The sequence below is a fragment of the Anguilla rostrata genome, chromosome 14 (genome assembly GCF_018555375.3).
Source record: "Anguilla rostrata isolate EN2019 chromosome 14, ASM1855537v3, whole genome shotgun sequence".
NCBI lineage: Eukaryota > Metazoa > Chordata > Actinopteri > Anguilliformes > Anguillidae > Anguilla > Anguilla rostrata.
Window position 1 is genome coordinate 25,177,366 of NC_057946.1, and position 20,360 is coordinate 25,197,725.

The 20,360-nt window shown below is 46.2% G+C and overlaps 1 protein-coding gene across 9 annotated transcripts in view; it reads left to right on the forward strand.

Moving 5' to 3' along the window:
• The first annotated feature begins 722 nt into the window (after window positions 1–722).
• The window catches only part of LOC135239600 (exportin-7), a 27,210-nt gene continuing 7,572 nt past the window's right edge, over window positions 723–20,360 (forward strand). For 2 of the 9 annotated variants that reach the window (XM_064308380.1, XM_064308383.1), the window contains exons 1-18: window positions 723–873; window positions 5,272–5,418; window positions 6,066–6,159; window positions 6,542–6,708; window positions 7,340–7,432; window positions 8,650–8,754; window positions 10,290–10,455; window positions 11,066–11,139; window positions 11,556–11,675; window positions 12,105–12,251; window positions 12,826–12,998; window positions 13,206–13,399; window positions 13,837–13,942; window positions 14,899–15,034; window positions 17,160–17,233; window positions 18,183–18,263; window positions 18,858–18,921; window positions 19,073–19,181. In XM_064308380.1, coding sequence (XP_064164450.1) covers window positions 856–873; window positions 5,272–5,418; window positions 6,066–6,159; window positions 6,542–6,708; window positions 7,340–7,432; window positions 8,650–8,754; window positions 10,290–10,455; window positions 11,066–11,139; window positions 11,556–11,675; window positions 12,105–12,251; window positions 12,826–12,998; window positions 13,206–13,399; window positions 13,837–13,942; window positions 14,899–15,034; window positions 17,160–17,233; window positions 18,183–18,263; window positions 18,858–18,921; window positions 19,073–19,181 — 2,068 coding nt within the window. In that variant the 5' untranslated portion in view covers window positions 723–855. Of the gene's footprint in view, window positions 874–918; window positions 967–4,632; window positions 4,795–5,271; window positions 5,419–6,065; window positions 6,160–6,541; window positions 6,709–7,339; window positions 7,433–8,649; window positions 8,755–10,289; window positions 10,456–11,065; window positions 11,140–11,555; window positions 11,676–12,104; window positions 12,252–12,825; window positions 12,999–13,205; window positions 13,400–13,836; window positions 13,943–14,898; window positions 15,035–17,159; window positions 17,234–18,182; window positions 18,264–18,857; window positions 18,922–19,072; window positions 19,182–20,360 lie in introns of those variants that run through there. The other 7 variants (XM_064308386.1, XM_064308378.1, XM_064308379.1 and 4 more) reach the window with 7 other exon arrangements.

The following is a 20,360-nucleotide window of genomic DNA, read 5'->3' on the forward strand; positions in this document are numbered from 1 at the left end:
CCTTATTGTGTTCTAAAGCCTCTGAATGAAACAAGATACGTATAGGCAAGAGAGCAAGTAGACAGCTGTGAGCTTGAAACATTTTTTTTTTCTATTTTCTAGCAGCCGCAACAGCACAATACCTCGCAAAAAAAAAAAGGAAACGAAAGCGTTGCGTTGGGGGATTAGCCCGTCCTTTATTGCCCTGCAACACCAAGCACCACAGGGGACGGCACGGGGGCAAACGTCAAATCTCTAAATTGACTAAATTGGTGTTGTGCAGTTAATGGGTTGCGAGAGGAAATGCAACAGTAACCTGCGCACTAAAGTCGAATCGTAATCAGACTTCATAGGCTATCGGTTGTTTACTGATGTAGGCTGGACCTTCAAATGCAATTTGAGACTGGCTTCTGAAATACACTTACGAATGATCATTTCAATTTCAGAATATTTATTATACTCTTTATAATACAAGTAGTTAACTAAAAGAATATGTTGACACATCATGCTCTCTATAGTGGTAACTTTAGCCTGTATTGGCCAATGTTTTGCTAATATGGTTGTAGAATGTTGTTGCTCAAATCGACTTAATTCTGCGTGCTGACAGCAGTAATGGGGCCTTTAGGTACTGACATAAGTACGAAAGCACTCGTTGTGCAGAATTTCGAGGTTTCCCTTTAAGAACCATGTAAACAATAAGACCCGCGTCGAGGCGCAGACCGTTTCTTTAGGAGTCAGATTCTAAAAAGTTGCGTATCGTCCACAGTTCTGTGGGGCAAAGCAGAGTGCGTAAATTGCGTAAGTAACAAATAGAATTTGGCAATTTGCGCGCATGCTCTTTGTCGGGGGGAGTGAGCAGAGCATGAATGGAGCAAAATGGCGGATCATGTGCAGGTAACTAGAGGTTTATGTTTAGCTGATATGAACATATATCGTGAATGATACGCTTTGCTAATGTGGGGATTTGAAATTGGCGGTCAGGATGAGGTAAAAAGTATTTATTTATGCATGCACAAAATTGGAGTAAAGAATGCACGTTGTCGTGGAGTACGGTGCTCGCCATCATGTTGACTTGTGGCCTGTCATCATGTTCATTGCTTCAGATGCGTTAAAAAGTGGCGAATAAAAATAAGGGGGAAACGTTGCTCTCTGGCGCAGGAGCGCAAGAGCCATCCAGTAAGCAGAGTTTTCTCCTATCATGTTATAAAAGCCCAATAACACGGCTGGTCGGCACAATCTCACAAGTAAACAAGCCATCAAAAAGATTGCTGGCTAGCCATCCAATGCTATGGCCTGCCCTTCGTTTGGGGAATTAAAACAAAACTAGCTACTTGCCACATGTACACCACCTTGTGTCATTACTTAGCTGCACATGGAGCTGCGCTATACAGCTAGCTAGTTAACTACTTGTTAGCGGGGAATAATCTTTTTGAGCAGAGTAGCTGGCGATCTGTCTAGTACACTTTGTGATATCCGATGCCATTCGGCTAGGTTAGCATGCTCAGCTAGCCCCCTGACTGGTGCATAACACATGAATTCTCCCGCGCAATGCAAGTTCATGCCTTCCAAGTTAACTCAAAGATTACTAACCAGGAATTGAATGCAGTTGAATCGGTGATTGGAATGGTTATGTTTTATAGTTGGCTATATAATTGTTTTTTGTATTATTTATTTATGCAGAATAACGTTAGCATGCTAGCTAATACCGAAGATGGTTGCCTTAGTGATCCGGCAGGGAAGCTGATGGCTCTAGCTAGTCTAGTGCTGGGATGTCCCATTCGACCGGCACGTAGCAATACGGCCTCTCACATATAGCGAGAGGCCGTGTTTGCTCGCTTGCCGGTAAGCACGGATTGACCTATCGTCTCATAACAAGTATAATCGTTGCAGATAACCAATGCGATTAATCAGTGACAGTAGCAGACAGTGTTTGTCAAGATAACCGTCCGAGATTAGACGGCGGATTCAGCTTTAGCTATGGACGCTGCGTTAGCTGGCTAACATGTCAGACCTGTCTGTTAGGTTACTGCTAACTTGGTAAACTAGGAAGACATTCTGTTGGCAGGTATCGTTGACACTAACTTGTCTCTCACGTAACATACGTCTAGACTCGAGCATGGGTTTTTAACCTTTTCTGGTCCAGGGACCCCCACCCAGTATTACTAGCATTAGCTACATTTCCTAAATGGTTTTCTCTTAGAATAATACGCTTACTTGGTTAACTAGTTATTGTTTTGTGGATTTCTGCTGACAGATATACAAGTTCAGAAAGTCAGGAATATAAGATATCAAATAAACTTCATAACCGAACTGTGTATTAACTTGCATAACCGTTTTTTATTTCACCATAGTGAACATGCACCTGACTATTTGCACTACTTCGAAACGGTTTTTACTCGCTTAACGTTACTTGTGCATTGGCCCATGATCAGTGTACTACTAGCTCGCCTGTATAATAGTATGCGGAATGAGTCTTTTATATTGCAATCAGTGAAACCAGAATTTGGTAGTGAAATGCTTCAGGGCGGGGTCACTTCGTGTGAACATGTTTTGCATTAGCTATTACTTTTACCGCTAGGTTTCCCAGCTACAGTCAGAGCGTACGTTTATGCGTGCGCATGGCTGTGAAGTGACGCGTTTAGTTTGCTGCCATCAGAAAGGGCAAGGATTGTTGACGAGACCCATTACTTTCAAAGTTAAAATATCTTATGATAATTGTGCCACATGCGGTCATTTTGTTATGGGTTGCTAAAGCTAATGTTATCAGTATGGCGCTAAAACAGCAGGAATTGGTGCTTTCCGTTGCAACATTTTGTGTTTGATAATCCTATGATACCTTTACATTGAATTTAGAAGTATACTGGAAACATGAATTAACTTGTATTGTTGTTACGTAATTGAATTGGGAAGGGTATTAGTGATTATGAAATTAAAATTCAATTAACTTGAATACTGAAATGGGTATTGGATGCAATTCATTTGTAAGCCATGCACCTTGACACTGAACTTGAGAGAACAATCTGCATTCCTACACACGTTTTCTGAATTTATTTATTTATTTTTTTTGGGGGGGTTGCTGGTAACAAATGATCACAGGGTGGCAGTGTAGTATAATGGTTAAGGAACTGGTCTTTTAACCTAAAGGTTGCAGGTTTGATTCCTGGGTAGGACCCTGCCGTTGTACCCTTGAGCAAGGTACCTTACCTGCATTGCTTCAATTTGTCCAGCTGTATAAATGGATGTATTTGCTAAATGTCTGCAATGTTATGTAAAAAAACAATCCAAATCAATCTAATGGATATCCAAACATGGATATTGATTATGGATCAGTTTTTTACATTATTAAATCTTGTTACCTTGGTTCTGCCCTGATGTCACAGACCTGCTGGACTGAAGCAGTAGTGCAGCTATCTGCCCAAGGTGGCATGTTTTAGTCCTGAGTGGGGCATGGCTGTTTTGCCCATTACTCAGTCTGCCTCAGTGAATATATCAGTCTGAAGGTACAATGTGTAAAATGATTGCTGATAACATAAAGACATAGGCCAAATATTGTTAAGTGATGGAGTGACTTTTATTGTGGTGAATTTCATAGTGCACTCTGGGATCCCCCCCCCCCATTTTATTTTCTGTGCTCAGTGTTTGGTTTAAATCATTGTGTCGGCACTTGACTGCAACTCTTACCGCTTGTTTTGGGGACTTTCGGTACCGCACATATTATGTGTTCGATCATTCTTGCTCCTCGCCGTTACTGTAATACAGGAGGTTTTTGAGTTGATGCAACAGAAACAATCTGGATACTGGTATCTGGAAAGTTGCGCAACCTTATTTAATGAATACACTCTTATGTAAACCGTGCTCATGTTAATGTTAATATATTAATGTAGGTAGTGCCGATGTGAGTGTTTTTTCAAATAGGCATTCTGTGGCAGCATGCTGTGTAGGGTTCTGAAGTAAGAGTGATCCCAGACCGTTTGTATCTCTCGGCCAGCTCCAGAACATCCTGAGGTTCATCAGTCTGAGTTGGTTCTACCCAGTCAAAGTAGTGTCACTGAATATTTCTACATGAGGCAGACAAATATCTTCTCTGACTGGGTGGGGAACAAATTGGGTTCGTTCTCATTCGACTGACAGCTGAGCTTAATAAAAATGATTCGGCCTACAGTATTACTAGGATAATATTTTATTTTTATTTTTTTAAGACATATCATCCCGTAGGGTCGCTCATAGGGAGCTGGGGTCACAGGGGTGCTCTGGGGCCCCCAGTGCAGGTTTGGGGAAATAGTACACCAAAAAGCTTGTGGCAATGTAATTCATTTCTTAATTAGGCTAATCTTGAAGGCTAAAAGAAGGCTAGGCTAATCTTCAATGTAAAAAAAAAAGAAAGAAAAAGGTTCCTGAATTCAAATTGGGAACTAAGCAAATTCATGTTATTACTCATGAAATATTGTGGTGTGTGCTAGATGATGAGATTAAAACACACTGGAAAGTTTTGCCCTCTGATACTGACTGTCTTCATGGAGAGGATGTTGCACACTGAACCGGCCTGCTCTTATCAGCCTCCCGCAGCACTGTGTCTCTGCAGCCTCCTCCTTTATCTCATAGGATGCAAAACACGTTCAGCCCCTCCCCGCACACACACACACACACACACACACACGTAACCACCACCACCACCACATCGGAAACCACCCTCTCCGGCACACGCCACAACCAGCTGCGGAACGCTGTCGAAGCCACGTAGTGAGATATTCGGATGTGAAACAAAAGCTTTGGGCGATGCTAACCTCGACGCTAGATTACCTTTCGCCTTTTTGTGTATGTGAAAACCCGGGCCGCAGTCGGCAGTTAATAAACTCTGCGTTTTTAGGATGTTGACCAGGATGTTTCTTATTTGGGACTGATGTCAGTTCTGTGGAGACCAGAATGTAACTTGATAGGATAACCAAGACTGGTTTTTCATTTCATAGAGCTTTGGTGAACTGCTGCTCTTGTGTGTTAACTTTTTCTTTTTTTCTGTTTTTTTATTTTATTTCATTTTATTTTTTAAAAAGGGGGACGGTGAGCCGTTAGCATGTGATTTTTTTGAAGGTCTCGCTTTGTGTAACGGGACGGCAGTGAAACGGCCCCCGGGGGGACGGTTCGAAAGCCCGGCCGGCGTGAAGCGAGGGCGCTCTCCGTTTGGGAAAGCGCAGAGGGGTTTTTAACCGAGCGGGACGCTGCGTGCGTGTGCCTGTTTGTGTGTTTGTCTGTGTGTGTGTGGTGTGTGTACGTGTGTGTGTTTGTGTGTTCCAGAGCCTAGCCCAGCTAGAGATCCTGTGCAAACAGCTGTACGAGAGCACGGACACCGCCACCCGGCTCCAGGCCGAGAAGGCCCTGGTGGAGTTCACCAACAGCCCCGACTGCCTCAGCAAATGCCAGCTGCTCCTGGAGAGAGGAAGCGTGAGTACAGCCCCCACCCACCCAGTTAACGCAGCCTCTGGGACACTCTACATGGCCCCTGTGGCTGTACTGTCGCTGCCTGGGGTTTTACTGCCCTCAACCAGAACCCCCCACCCCCAACCTCCTCCTCCTCAGCTGCTGTGTTTTTAAATATACATATATGTGCAAAGACATGTTTACCTCTTGCTTTTAATGTGCAAATGTATACTGTATGCCCTTTAAATATGTGCAAGGTCTCGTTTGGTCTGTCCCTGCTGTGGGTGGTGAAGTAACACTGGCTGTGCTCTCTCTCCCTTTCTCTCTCTCTCTTGCTCTCTCTCTCTCTCTCTCTCGCTCTCTCTCTTCCTCTACCTCTCTCTGTCCCTCTCTCTCCCCCTCCCTTCTCTCTCTCTCTCTCCTTCCACCTCTCTCTCGCTCTCTCTCTTCCTCTACCTCTCTCTCCCCCTCTCTCCCCCTCCCTCCTCTCTCTCTCTCCCCTTCCACCCCTCTCTCTCTCTCCCTCTCTCTCCCCTCCCTCCTCTCTCTCTCTTTCTCACTCTGTCTCTCCCCCTCTCTCTTCCTCTACCTCTCTCTCTCTCCCTCTCTCCCCCTCTCTCCCCTCTCTCTCTCTCTCCTTCCACACCTCTCTCTCTCTCTCTCTCTCTCAGTCGTCATACTCTCAGCTGCTAGCCGCCACATGTCTTTCCAAACTGGTGTCGCGCACCAGCAGCCCCCTGCCCCTGGAGCAGCGCATCGACATCCGTGAGTCGCTCCCTCTGCCTCCTGAGCGCACGCCGCTCGATCTCGCTCTCCCAGCAGCTCTCTGAACACGAGCGGCAGGGCGTTAGTTTACTCACCGGGTGTTCAGAGACCCGTGTGTGTTAGTTTACTCACCGGGTAAGAGTAAGTGGTGTTCAGAGACCCGTATGCGTTAGTTTACTCACTGGGTAAACTTTTTGTCTTATGGCTGGGTGATATACCCCAGCAATAATTATCGAATGCAATAATGGTCATCTTCACCATCATGTATATTGCTCTTTTTTTTGTCTTTTCTGTAATTATACTGGAATCAGTTAGCTGTAGTTGGCGGTATATGGCTCAGCCCTACCTTGTCTGAAGCGGCCGGTTCTCGCTCCTCCCCCAGGGAACTACGTGCTGAACTACCTGGCGACCCGGCCCAAGCTGGTCGCCTTCGTGACGCAGGCACTGATCCAGCTGTACGCCCGCATCACCAAGCTGGGCTGGTTCGACTGCCAGAAGGAGGACTACGTCTTCCGGAACGTCATCGCCGACGTCACCAGGTTCTTGCAGGTAACCCCTTCCCCCCCTGCGACCGTTGGGCGTCGTGGTCAGGCTGATGGTAGGACATGGGTCAACTGTGGTTAGAGTAATTATGGGAGGTTAATGTTTGTGTAATGTATCTTGTGGTTAGCACAATGTCAAAATACTTTTAGATGAGGGTCACTGTTGTGTTGTGAGGGACATCATTAGGGTTATATTTTGATACTGATTTGGAGAGTCCTAATGACTCTAACCTCTAAAGATGGTGGTCTCAGACCTCAAAGTCAGAAGGCAAATGTCGAACCATGTAGAGGTCAGTGTGGCTTTCAGCCTGAATGTGTCTGGTGAAGAAGCACCTACCATTTCCTGTGTGTCTGGTTATGAAGCACCTACCATTTCCTGTGTGTCTGGTGAAGAAGCACCTCCCATCCCCTGTGTGTCTGGTGAAGAAGCACCTCCCATTCCCTGTGTGTCTGGTGAAGAAGCACCTCCCATTCCCTGTGTGTCTGGTGAAGAAGCACCTCCCATTCCCTGTGTGTCTGGTGAAGAAGCACCTCCCATTTCCTGTGTGTCTGGTGAAGAAGCACCTACCATTCCCTGTGTGTCTGGTGGGCCTTTCTCCCTAACCCCAGTCTGTCTGTCTGTCTGTCTGCATGTACAGGACAGTGTTGAGCACTGTATCATTGGCGTTACGATCCTCTCCCAGCTGACCAATGAGATTAACCAAGTAAGTTCCTCAGCGCTCCTGTCCAGTGTAAGTGCCAACCCTTTTTTCCCATCATTCTCTGCTGTGTGAGCGCTTGGGGCTCTGCTACGCAGCTTTGCGAGTAAGGCGAATTTTTTCTGCTCTTAAGTTTTTAAATTATTATTATTATTTTTTGGCTGCATGCTTTTTAACAGCAAGGACCATTTGGTGTATACACCCCCGTGTTCACCTATTTTAGAATACTTATACTAGTAATAATATAAAGATAAAGTCATTCTTTCAACAGTATTGATAATTACTTTTTTAAATGTTCCTCGATGTGGATCTTGGGCCATATTTATCATTGCTCAGTCGTGCCATTTAAGTGTGCACCGTCTAAATGGCACCTGCTTGAAATAAGAGCCATGCTGTGTCTTACCAGTGAACCGTCTCCATAGCAAAGCTGTGGTGATTTGGGTCTCATTTGCAATGCTGCGCGATCAGTCTTCTAAAGAAAGCGGTGCTCGCCCATTAAAGATATTTCCCCTGGGAGGACTAGTAGTGCTTAAAGCCGGGGGGGGGGCTATCGCCAGTTTTGAGCTTCTTAAAGCAGAAAAAAAAGCTTAAAGCTTGTACAACGTCTCTTTTTGGGGTGACCACCGGGGATGTCGGTGGCTCACGGGGGGATGTGCCTGCCTTTGCCGTGTTAGTGTCTGTCGGTTTTCTCTGTGAGCAGCTGATCTTGTTTGGCTTTGCTAAAGAAACAAACCGGGTTACTTGGTTGGGTGTTTACTTTACAGACTGTGAATAAGTGAGAATTGGGTATAATCAACCAACCTAGTCGCAGTTCTATAGTAGGAAACGGCTATGATGAGCCAGCTTGGTCCTAGCTCGTAAATATTCATGTGTATTTGTGTGTATATATACACATATTTGCTTAGTTGCTCTGATTAATGACGTGTTTATACAATAATATACCCTTATATGCTAATGTATTTGTGTTTATATATTTATATATATATATATATAATGATTAAATGAGCAATTCCTCCTTCAAAGTCTGTTCTGTGACATTTAGCTTCTATAATCAAGTGGGAGCTTTGGTAGTTGCGCATGTTCTCTGAGTAGCTGAGGTGGTTTTAGTCTGAAATGACAGTGGCTGTGTCAGTCTGCTGTCGGGGTGCTTTGGCATGCACACTGTATGTTGAAAGGCAGATCTCTTTTATTTTTCTGCTGTCTGTGGTAGTTTCCTGTTTTGCGTCTCATTTATAACTTGTGACTTGCAGGCAGACACGTCGCATCCACTGACGAAGCACAGGAAGATTGCGTCATCTTTCAGAGACGCCTCTCTCTTCGATATCTTCACCCTCTCCTGCAACCTGCTCAAACAGGTGAGGGAGACGCGTGGTCGCGGGACACCCTGTCCCTCATTTCCAACCGGGGTCCTTTGGGAAATTAAGGCTGTTGCTATAGACAATGACTGCACGATGCTTGTGTGTTTATGGTGGGAGGTTTTTTGTATTCACTCTGATTCATCTGGTGGATGACACTTGAAACAAACTGCGTGGAACTTGGTGTGTCATCATCGCTCAGAACTGTTGTATGGGTGTTCACTCTGTGTGTGAGACAGCGAGAGTGGGGTGGGGGGGGCGTGGCAGGAATGTGCTTGTGTGTGTGTGTATGTGTAATGTGCGTGTGTGTAATGTGTTTGTGTTAGGGATGTTAACAATTAATCGATTAACTATTAAACGTTAAGAATGTCGATTAATTTTATTTATTAAACGGTTAAATTTCAATAAACCATTTCAACGGATAACCTAATGTTGCCGATTAGATTTTACATTAGAGAAGTTTCTCCGTCGTTAAACACAAATCCCCTCGACTGGTGGAAAGTTGCCGAGTCTCGGTTCCCTCAACTGGCAGAATTAGCCAAACGTTATTCGCCCAAAAACATCGGTTCCATCTGAGCGCATCTTCTCACCTTCGGCAGGCTGTGCACAGGACTGACCCCACAGCATGTAGACGTGCTCATATTCCTTAACAAAAATGCTAAAGTATTAAGTTAGCTAATGTTGTTATGTCACGGCTGTATGTTACAACCTTCAGGAATGTAGCTTATTAGCGGTCTTTTGTTGGGGGTTTCACGACACCATCTTACGCCTTTACTTGAGCTTTTTTTTTGTTTGGTGCACATCAAGAGGCCTACTTTACAGAGTGGGGGAACTTGCTACGGTTTTGTTAAATGAACTGCCTACCACTTGCATGACAGAATACGATTTGCACCACCGAATAGCTCAGTGTGTTCTATTTTAAGACAGTGTAAGCAGCTATAAGTGTTGTCAGAGAGACAAAACAAACTAAAGCAGTTTGTTTGTTTGTCACAAAGTTAAGCATGAATACGCAGGATTAATAAGCGATATCTTTTATCACCATCGCAAACAAAATGTGCATCTCTAGTTTGTGTATAATGTGTGTGTGTTTAATCTGAGTGTGTGTGTATTGTGTATGCGTCCGTGTGTGTAATGTATCCACATAGTCTGTGTGTGTGTGAGTGATCTGTGTGTGTGTGTGTGTGTGTGTATAATGTGTGTGTGTTTAATCTGAGTGTGTGTATTATGTATGCGTCCGTGTGTGTAATGTATCCACGTAGTCTGTGTGTGTGTGTGTGAATGTGTGAGTGATCTGTGTGTGTGTATGTGTGTGTGCGAGTGATCTGTGTGTGTGTGTGAGTAATCTGTGTGTGCATGCACGTGTGTGTGTGTGTGTGTGTGTGTGCGCGATCTGTGTGTGTGTGTGTGTGTGTAATGTATCTGTGTGTGTGTGTGTGTGTGTGAGTGATCTGTGTATGTGTGTGTGTGTGTGTGTGTGTGTGTGTGTGTGTGTGTGTGTGTGTGTGTGTGTAATGTATCTGTGTTTCTCCTCTCAGGCCTCGGGGAAGAACCTGAACCTGAACGATGAGAGTCAGCATGGCCTGCTCATGCAGCTGCTCAAGTTGGCCCACAACTGCCTCAACTTCGACTTCATCGGCACCTCCACCGACGAGTCCTCTGATGACCTGTGCACCGTGCAGATCCCCACCAGCTGGAGATCCGGTGAGAGAGAGGGAGGGAGGGAGGGAGGGGAGGAGGGGGAAGGGAGGGAGAAGGGGAGGAGGGGAGGGAGAGTGGAGGAAGGGGCGAGAGGTAGGGAGGGAGGGAGGGGAGGGAGAGAGAGCAGAGAGAGGGGAACGAAAGATGGGGAGGGAGGGGAGGGAGGGAGAGGAGGGAGGTCGGAGAGGGGGCGGGGAGGAGGGAGGTCGGAGGGGCAGATAGTGAGGGAGATACGGATATCCCTCTTAAAACGTGTTTAAAATTATTTTTGAAATTGTTATTAGAGTTTGGTATGTGTGTACAGCATGTATGGCTTGTATGTAACATTTGTGCTAATTTTTATTTTCCTGAAATAAATATAAATTGCATAGGTGTATTGTTGAGTATCATTATTGTGTATTAATCTTTGGCAGTTTTTGGGGGCGGGGAGAGATGGAGGGAGGGGGGAAGGAGTCAACTGAAGAATGGAGAAGAGACAAGTTTGCACTCATAGGTGTGTGTGTGTGTTTGTGTGCGCGCGTGTGTGTGCAATCTCGTTTGTGTGTGTGTGTGTGTGTGCTGGGTGGTAGGGTCTGTTTCGCAGCGCTAACTCATGTCCCCCCCTGTGTTACAGCCTTCTTGGACTCTTCCACCCTGCAGCTGTTTTTCGACTTGTATCATTCCATCCCTCCATCCCTCTCTCCGCTGGTGAGTGAGAGACCAGCCTGGGGTAGCAAAGAAAGCATTCCACCGGTCACAGTGTGTTTTAGCTCGACTCCCGTGTTTATTTGGGTTAAAGCAAAGTACAATTCAGAACATACTTAATAATGGCTGAATTTTCATCTGTTTCAGAATAAATTATTCAGAATTCTGAAACCAATTTATTGCAGATTCCTCTGACTGACTAAAATCATGAGATCACCTACCTCTCTATATCTGTATAGTATTTGATAATGGCTGATTGTTCACCTGTTTCAGAATAAAGAATTCAGAATTGTAAAACCAATTCCTCAGTCTTGCAGAAACCTTACTGTCAACTGTTTAACTATGTACGCGCAGTATTTTTCATGTTTGTCTAAGGTGGGCATCGCAAAAATGAGAGAATTGTGTCACGTTCTTTGTAGGTCTTATCCTGTTTAGTACAAATCGCGTCTGTCCGAAGATCGCTGTTCAACAACGCGGAGCGGGCGAAGTTTCTCTCGCACCTCGTGGACGGGGTGAAGAGGATATTGGAGAACCCGCAGGTGCGTTTCTACCCGTCTGCGGTGCCGTACTGTTTCTGTGGCAACAAGCAGAGATACACGTTTAATGTGTTAAATACACATTTCAAAATTACCCTCGGCTATTGCAACAGAGATGGGGGACATGGGGGGCAAACTTGCTGAATTTTCGTTAGCATTTTCCATGGAAATGGGTGGGATTTTTGTCTTTCCTCACACAGCATTTTTAAAGGCATAATCCCACTGCTGAGGATTCAGCCCCAAGAAAGTATGCTAAAAGCTGTTACTTTTCCTTTCCATTCCTTCCATCCTCCTGCATGTTTGGTATTGTTTACCATTAATTGTCAATGCATCATATCTCTAATTAGAACTGAACACTTCCATCTTTGCGCTGGCCTTCTTTTACTCATTCTTCCGAGGAGTTTGATGGGAATTTTTGGGATTTTTTTCCAGAGTTTATCGGACCCAAACAACTACCACGAGTTCTGCCGACTTCTGGCGAGACTGAAGAGCAACTACCAGCTGGGAGAACTGGTCAAAGTGGAGAATTACCCAGAGGTCATACGGTTGATAGCTAACTTTACCGTGACTAGCTTACAGGTGAGTGGGGTGGGCGGAGTTTAACCCCTGTGATGCAGAACCAATGGGAGGGGAGGTATTGGGTCACGTGGTGTGTGGGTGTGAGGGAGTAGGTACAACTTCTGAGTCCCTGCTCGTAAGGTGTTATGCTTTGTAGTCTGGACCAATGAGAATGTTTGTTGTTCTTTTCTTTCCCTCCGTAAATGAATGACAGTTAAACACACAGTTTCAAGTGTTACGCTGTGACCTTAATTGGTCATTTATTCAGGTGTACAGCGCTTATTGTATTGTTCTCCCTCTTATTGAAATGTAGTAATACCGCTGTAATATCAATGTAATTGCACTGTAATTAACTAATGCCCATTTCGTATAGCCATTAATAGTGCTGTAAATTAAAGAAGCGGTGTTTAAACATGTGACTGAACCTTACTGGTGATCTGTGAACAGCAGCCCCCCCCCGCCTGATTCCCTAGCCAGCGAATCACGCGCCGTTTAAATGTGGAATGTGATTAAACAGACCGAACCCCTCAGGAATAAGTCGAATTCTGAGCGGCTCGTTTGAGGGACGGGTGTGTTTTTGTGTCCCCCCCCCCAGCACTGGGAGTTCGCCCCCAACAGCGTGCACTACCTGCTGAGCCTGTGGCAGCGGCTGGCCGCGTCCGTCCCCTACGTGAAGGCCACCGAGCCCCACCTGCTGGAGACCTACACCCCCGAGGTCACCAAGGCCTACGTCACCTCCCGCCTGGAGTCCGTGCACATCATCCTCAGGTACGGCCAGGGGGGCGGGCCTACGGTGCCTCTCATTGGCTGCTTTACTTTTTTGCATTCCTGCCTGCCTGCGATTGGCTGATTTTCACATTTTTTTCGCACTTGTGATTTTATGCTCGCTGTCGACCGCCTATGATTGACAGTTTCTTCTTCACTGCACACGATTTTTGGTTTGATTGACGCACCCGTGTCTCGTCTGATTGGCAGAGACGGGCTGGAGGACCCTCTGGACGACACGGGGCTGGTGCAGCAGCAGCTGGACCAGCTGTCCACCATCGGGCGGTGCGAGTACGAGAAGACCTGCGCCCTGCTGGTGCAGCTGTTCGACCAGTCGGCCCAGTCCTACCAGGAGCTGCTGCAGTCCACCAACTCCAGCGCCATGGACATCGCCGTGCAGGAGGGTGAGGAGGCTCGCAGCGCTCCCCGCCCTGTCCGCTGCGCCACTCAAACGCTCCGCCCCCTCAGTGTCAGCCTGAGGTTCTGGCCCCTCCTCTGAGCTGTCAGCTGTCAGTCTACACTGTTCTATAGACCATGGGCAGGAGGAGAGAAAGATTCTCTCTCTCTCCCTCTCTCTGTCTCCCCCCATCTCTCTCCCTCTCCCCCTCTCTCTCTTTCCCTCCCTCTTTCTTTCTCTCTTTCCCCCTCCCTCCCTCTGTCTCTCCTTCCCTTGTGATAGTTTATATACCACTGCTGTTTTATTGACGCATGCACACGTGTATGTTTGGGGCTGTGTGCATCTCTTACCTGCCCGTGTTTCAGGACCGGAAATGTCCCTCCCAGCCTCTCACTGACTACATAGATAGTTCTGTCATTTTAAATGACCTGCTCCTTGTTCCAGGGCGCTTGACGTGGCTGGTGTACATCATCGGAGCGGTGATCGGAGGCCGGGTGTCCTTCGCCAGCACGGACGAGCAGGACGCCATGGACGGAGAGCTAGTGTGTCGGTCAGTACCCTCCTCCCCTCCGCGTCCCACAGCGCTAGCTTTATACCTTTACCTTTACTACACGACCTGTACGCTAACACTGTTACCTGCTACACCCATCTCCACTCTATGCTAACACTGTTACCTGCTACACCCATCTCCACTCTATGCTAACACTGTTACCTTCTACACACCTCTCCACTGTATGCTAACACTGTTACCTGCTACACCCATCTCCACTCTATGCTAACACTGTTACCTTCTACACACCTCTCCACTGTACGCTAACACTGTTACCTGCTACACACCTCTCCACTGTACGCTGACACTGTTACCTGCTACACACCTCTCCACTGTACGCTAACACTGTTACCTGCTACACACCTCTCCACTGTACGCTGACACTGTTACCTGCTACACACCTCTCCACTGTATGCTAACACTGTTACCTGCTACACACCTCTCCACTGTACGCTGACACTGTTACCTGCTACACACCTCTCCACTGTACGCTAACACTGTTACCTGCTACACACCTCTCCACTGTACGCTAACACTGTTACCTGCTACACACCTCTCCACTGTACGCTAACACTGTTACCTGCTACACACCTCTCCACTGTATGCTAACACAGTTACCTGCTACACACCTCTCCACTGTATGCTAACACTGTTACCTGCTACACACCTCTCCACTGTATGCTAACACTGTTACCTGCTACACACCTCTCCACTGTATGCTAACTTTGTTACCTGCTACACACCTCTCCACTGTATGCTAACTTTGTTTGTTTTGTGGTAGATGCAGTTGTGTTTAGCTGGGAGATTTAGCCATTGTGGAACGTTTGTTTGGTCTCTGCTTTTCCAGTTTAAGAGGATAGCTTTCTTAGCGGTAGTTAGGGCAGCCAATAGAATCCTGGAGTATTTGTCTGTGTGCAGGCTGTGCTGAGTGTCTGCATCTCTGATTGGCTCCCCAGGGTGCTGCAGCTGATGAACCTGACGGACTCGCGGCTGGCCCAGGCGGGGAACGAGAAGCTGGAGCTGGCCATGCTCAGCTTCTTCGAGCAGTTCCGAAAGATCTACATCGGAGACCAGGTGCAGAAATCCTCCAAGGTAACTGGCCGCCGTCTGAAATGGTGGGGGCCAAGTTCATAGCATATGCCAGTATTAAAATGTAAAAAAAATGTGCTGTATGCTAACGTGCAGATTGCTGTAGACTTTAAAGCTTGCTACCTGAAGTGTCAGTCCACAAGCGAACTAACTCTGGGTGGAGAAACTGTTGGCTACATTAACTTTGTTGTGATTACGACGTAAATTCATAGAGATTTTTAGAAAAGTGTATTTTACTGATAACTACATTATTAAAAATCTGTCCCTACTTTTTAAAAAGAAGGATGATGCTAGGGATTCAAAACATTGAGTCCTTAGTCTCGTCTAATGAAAGAGTGCAGATATTTTTTGCGGTGCTAAATAATCATTCCATTCCTGTTTTTTTTTTGTTTTTTTTTAGCTCAATGACTGAGATAAGCACACAGTCCATTTCTGTTTAAAACACATTTATTTAATACTCCATGTTGAGATGAAGGGTCTGAGCTAGTACAGGGGTTGCATTGGGAGGGGTTCCCTGTTGCTCAGGGGATCATTAATGGGAGGTGGACAGTGAGATGATGTCATCGTGCTGCAGTAGCCAATAATAAAAGCGGTTTTCCTTCACGCTGCCTAGAGACTGCAAAATGTGAAGACCTGAGATAAGTGACGTACAGTAGAGTAGCGTAGCCGAGCCCATGGCTCTCTGTTGCCCCTGCTTCCCCTGGCCTTGTCTGGGCCCAGGTTCCTCAGGTTTAGAGCTGCGGCCTCACGGGTAGCCTGGGGCCAAGCAGGGGATCTGACATCCTAGTGAAACCATTGGGGATTGGGTACATTTCTGCGCAAGACGTTCTAGAATCCTCCACTGGCTGTACTTCAGAGTTCCGAGATCACCCCACTGGTTGACTGCTGAGCTTTCCTGAGCTCCCATTGGCCAAAAATTAGAGCGGTGTAATGGGAGGGGGGGATGGGCAATTCTAAAAGGCAGTCTATGGGTAAAAGCTGTATGGGGGTAGTGGTCAGGAGTGCGGTTTGTGACCAGAAAAGGCGGGGTTTCTGATCTCTGGAGGGTTCCTAGAGGAAACGCTGGGGCCTCTGTGGGCTGAATCGGCGCGGTGTCTGTGAGACTCCGCTCCGGAAGCGGGCGGGAAAACGTATGAATAGCGCGTTATCCCAAATAACAGGGCGTCGGCACTTCCCCGGGCGCGCTTGCGCAGCGCGCAACGCGTAACCACTTCAGCCCATAAACGCGGGGTTCTGTGAAAGGATCGTGTGTTACAGTGGTAGTCACCCCCCACACCCTCACCTCCACCCTCACCCTCACCCAAGCTATGCGAGGCAGTCTCTGCCATTAGCTCTTGTGTAAAATTCCTTCTGAAATTATTTGAATGTATGTACTTTCTTTTGCGGAATAAATACATCTTAGTCAACAAACAACTGACTGATATGGCTATATAATGTGGCGCTGATGTACATACATGTCTGTATTTAAGATCAAAATTCAGATTACTGATGCATCACTGCAAGGTGCCATTTAATCCTGATGTCAATAACAACCCTGGTGACATCATAGATCAGAAGTGTGCCTTTGCGGTCAGTTATTTGTGTGTTTTGGGTTTGCCTGGTTTTTGAGTAGCAAGCCCCGTTTAGGGAAACAAGTTGTTTTTATTTTTTTTGATCTGCTAATTTTTGGGATATCTGGTTTTAGTGAGGTCGTGGTTGGAGGGTGTAGAATTCATGAAGTTCTCCAGACCTTGTGTTGTGTTTCTATATGCTAATTTCAGGGATATATAGCTGTAGCTGGGTTGTAGTTGGGTGTAGCATGCATGAAGTTCTCCAGACCTTGTGTTGTGTTTCTATCTGCTAATTTTGGGAATATCTAGCCGTAGCTGGGTTGTGGTCTGAGGATGTAGAGTGCATGCAGTTCTCCAGACCTTGTGTTGTGTTTCTGTCTGCTAATTTTGGGAATATCTAGCCGTAGCTGGGTTGTGGTTTGAGGGTATAGAGCGCATGAAGTTCTCCAGATCTTATGTTGTGTTTCTATCTGTTAATTTTGGGGCTGTCTAGACGTAGCTGTGTCATAGTTGGAGGGTGTAGACTGCATGAAGTTCTCCAGTCCTAACGGCTGTGTTTGTGCACTGTTCTCCTCCAGCTTTACCGGCGCCTGTCTGAGGTCCTGGGACTGAACGACGAGACCATGGTGCTCAGCGTCTTCATTGGGAAGATGTACGTAGCACTGCCTGCGCCTCAACCACAGCTCTGGCTGATTTAGGAGCCTCTCAGCTGCCTACCTCAGGCTAACCCTTATGAAGCTAAGGCTAAGGACATAGCTGCCTACCTCAGGCTAACCTTTATAAGGCTAAGGACATAGCTGCCTACCTCAGGCTAACCTTTATAAGGCTAAGGACATAGCTGCCTACCTCAGGCTAACCTTTATAAAGCTAAGGCTAAGGACATAGCTGCCTAGCTCAGGCTAACCCTTATGAAGCTAAGGCTAAGGACATAGCTGCCTAGCTCAGGCTAACCTTTATAAAGCTAAGGCTAAGGACATAGCTGCCTACCTCAGGCTAACCCTTATGAAGCTAAGGCTAAGGACACAGCTGCCTAGCTCAGGCCAACCCTTATAAAGCTAAGGCTAAGGACATAGCTGCCTAACTCAGGCTAAATTTTATAAAAACTAAAGCTCTTTAGAATAGTCTCGCACCAGTTTGTGATGTTCAGTGTGCTTGGATGAAACTACGCTCACTCACTGGCCGACCTGCCTTGGCTCCCACAAGTTGATGACAGTTCCGAGTCTTGCCACTAGTTGGCGAAAAGCCACAAATATGGGGATTCGCTGAGGTAGCGCAGACCTCATCAGTCAGAGGTGATGTCATTGTGTAATTTGAGTGTTATTTACTGTTGGTCCCCCAATGCCCATGATTCTGAGTGGACAATTACATTATAAACACCTGTCCCCGTGCCTTCGGGATTTGGCCAAATCCAACGGACATTTGAGCGGAAGCCCCACAGTGTATTTTTCTTTTAATTCGGCTCAATTTGATCTTATTTGTGCGACAGAGACACTGTCACAAAGGCGGTTTACGGAAACAGGAGCCGGTTAACAGAGTGGGAGAGATGTGAAATCTGAAGGGTTTGCTCATGGGGGTTGTGCTGGATGTGCTTTTTGTTCCAGAATCACCAATCTGAAGTACTGGGGTCAATGCGAACCCATCACCTCTAAAACACTTCAGCTCCTCAACGACCTCTCCATCGGATATCCTTTTCCCTCTTCTCCGTCACGGAGGCTTATTGTGTGGTGTGGAAATATAGCTGTTGAATGTACTGTAAACACCCGCAATTAACAACCGTGAATACTTAATCGCTTCAAATTTAGCTGCCCTTACAGTGCAATAGAGCGTTACAGTGATGACAGTCTTTTTGTCGGCCGACCTGGACATTTTTCCTTCATGGGTTCCCTCAGCAGATTTCCAATGTTTTTTTTCCATAGGGATTTTGTTTTCTGTCGAAAATAAGGTCTGTGGTTGATATCAGTTGGTGCAATTTAGCTCATAGAACAAAGTGTGAAACTCTCTTAGGCTTACGTTAGCCACAGACCTTATTTTCGGCAGAAAAATAAATCCCTATGGGAAAAAGCACTGGAAATTTGATGGGGGGAACCCATGGCTCAAAAATGCAAACTTCTGAGTTTTAGAACTACAAACTGTAACACTCTGTTGGTGCATTGTTTTAGTCTTCAGTGTGTTGTTTTATTCAGCAGTTTGTGCGCTATTGGTCCTCAGTGTTTTTGTTGTATTCAGTGATAGCTTTTCATTGGGCTGCGCATGTTTGTACTTGACTCTCAGTGCACTTACAGCAGCGTGAGAAAGCTGGTGAAACTCAGCGCTGTTCAGTTTATGCTCAACAACCACACAGTAAGTGACACAAGTCAGCTCTTCTAGTTTAAGAAAATACATAAAACTCTAGTATATCCTGTTTCATCTTATTTGTTCCTTCCTGTTCTGTGACATTCCAGACGTAGTGCTTCCTGTTTGGTAACGCACGCATCTTATTCGTCCCTGACAGAGCGAACACTTCTCCTTCTTGGGCGTGAACAACCAGTCCAACCTGAGCGACATGAGGTGTCGAACCACCTTCTACACGGCCCTGGGGCGCCTCCTCATGGTGGACCTGGGTAAGAGCAGGCGTCTTTGAGGTCATGTCTGCTGTGAACCCTCACTGAATACCAAGGAGGGGTTTTTGACAGAGGTGGAAGATCCGGGTTCAGAAAGTTTAAAAAGTCCACCCCAGTATTTTGTTCAGATCACCTGAATTTGCTTATTGGCACAATTCTTAATCTGGAACTGCTGGTGAAGTCTCGGCTGAGATCATGGGTGGAAGAAATGCCTCGCAGAAATACACACTTTCTGACCCCTGAACTTTCCACCACTGGTTTTTGATTGGCTTACAGGATGGTCCAAGTTGCAGGGTATAACAACAGCAACAGATCAACAACACAAATTTAATTTACACCAATTGATTTTTTTTTTTACACTTTTACGTTACATTACAAAGGAACCACTGGTTGTCTATAAGTTTGCACTTTTAATGCAGCATGTGTTAACTTTGGTTCGCCTTGAAGAAACTAAAGAAATTAGCTAAAATGACAGAGAATGCTTTCTGTTACCTGCATTGAAAGAACATTTTGATTAGTAACACGGTGGCGCCAGGTATTCTGGGATTGCTGGCTCTCTGGCTGCATAGAATCCTTTTTTTTTCAGTATTCAGGGGTGTGGTTTACCAGCCTTGTTTAAAAACAAGGCATTCAGCTGAATGATACTTTCAGCCAAATCAACAGCCTTGGCGCTAACGCCATTGATTACCACAGGCAATCCATAGCCGTTCAGCAAGAGGCTCTAGAGCCAGAGAGACAAAAATCCCATAATGCACTGCTCTGTCATGTTTGTGAACTAACAACACAGCCATTTTAACAGCGACAACAATTAGGGCAACAACTTTGACACGAACCAAAGGCAATATTTCTGGTTTCCCGTTCTCTTAAGTTTGAGCCTAGCACGTTGCACAGGAACAGTCTATATCAACTGTTAACAGCTTGCAGAAATTAAGAAGCTAATTTGGCTATCTGATGATGGGGTGCTATTTCCTGTGTGTGTTTGCGCATGTTGGTGTTTGTGATGTGTGTGTGTGTGTGTGGACGTGGGTGTGTGCATGCGCGTGTGTGTTTGCGTGTTTGTGCACGTGTGTGTACGTGTGCGTGTTGCGTGCATGTGTGTGTGTTTGTGCGTGTGCGCTTGTGTGTGTGCGTGTGCGTATGTGTTCATGTGTGTTGGTCTGTGTGTGCGTGCGGGTGCAT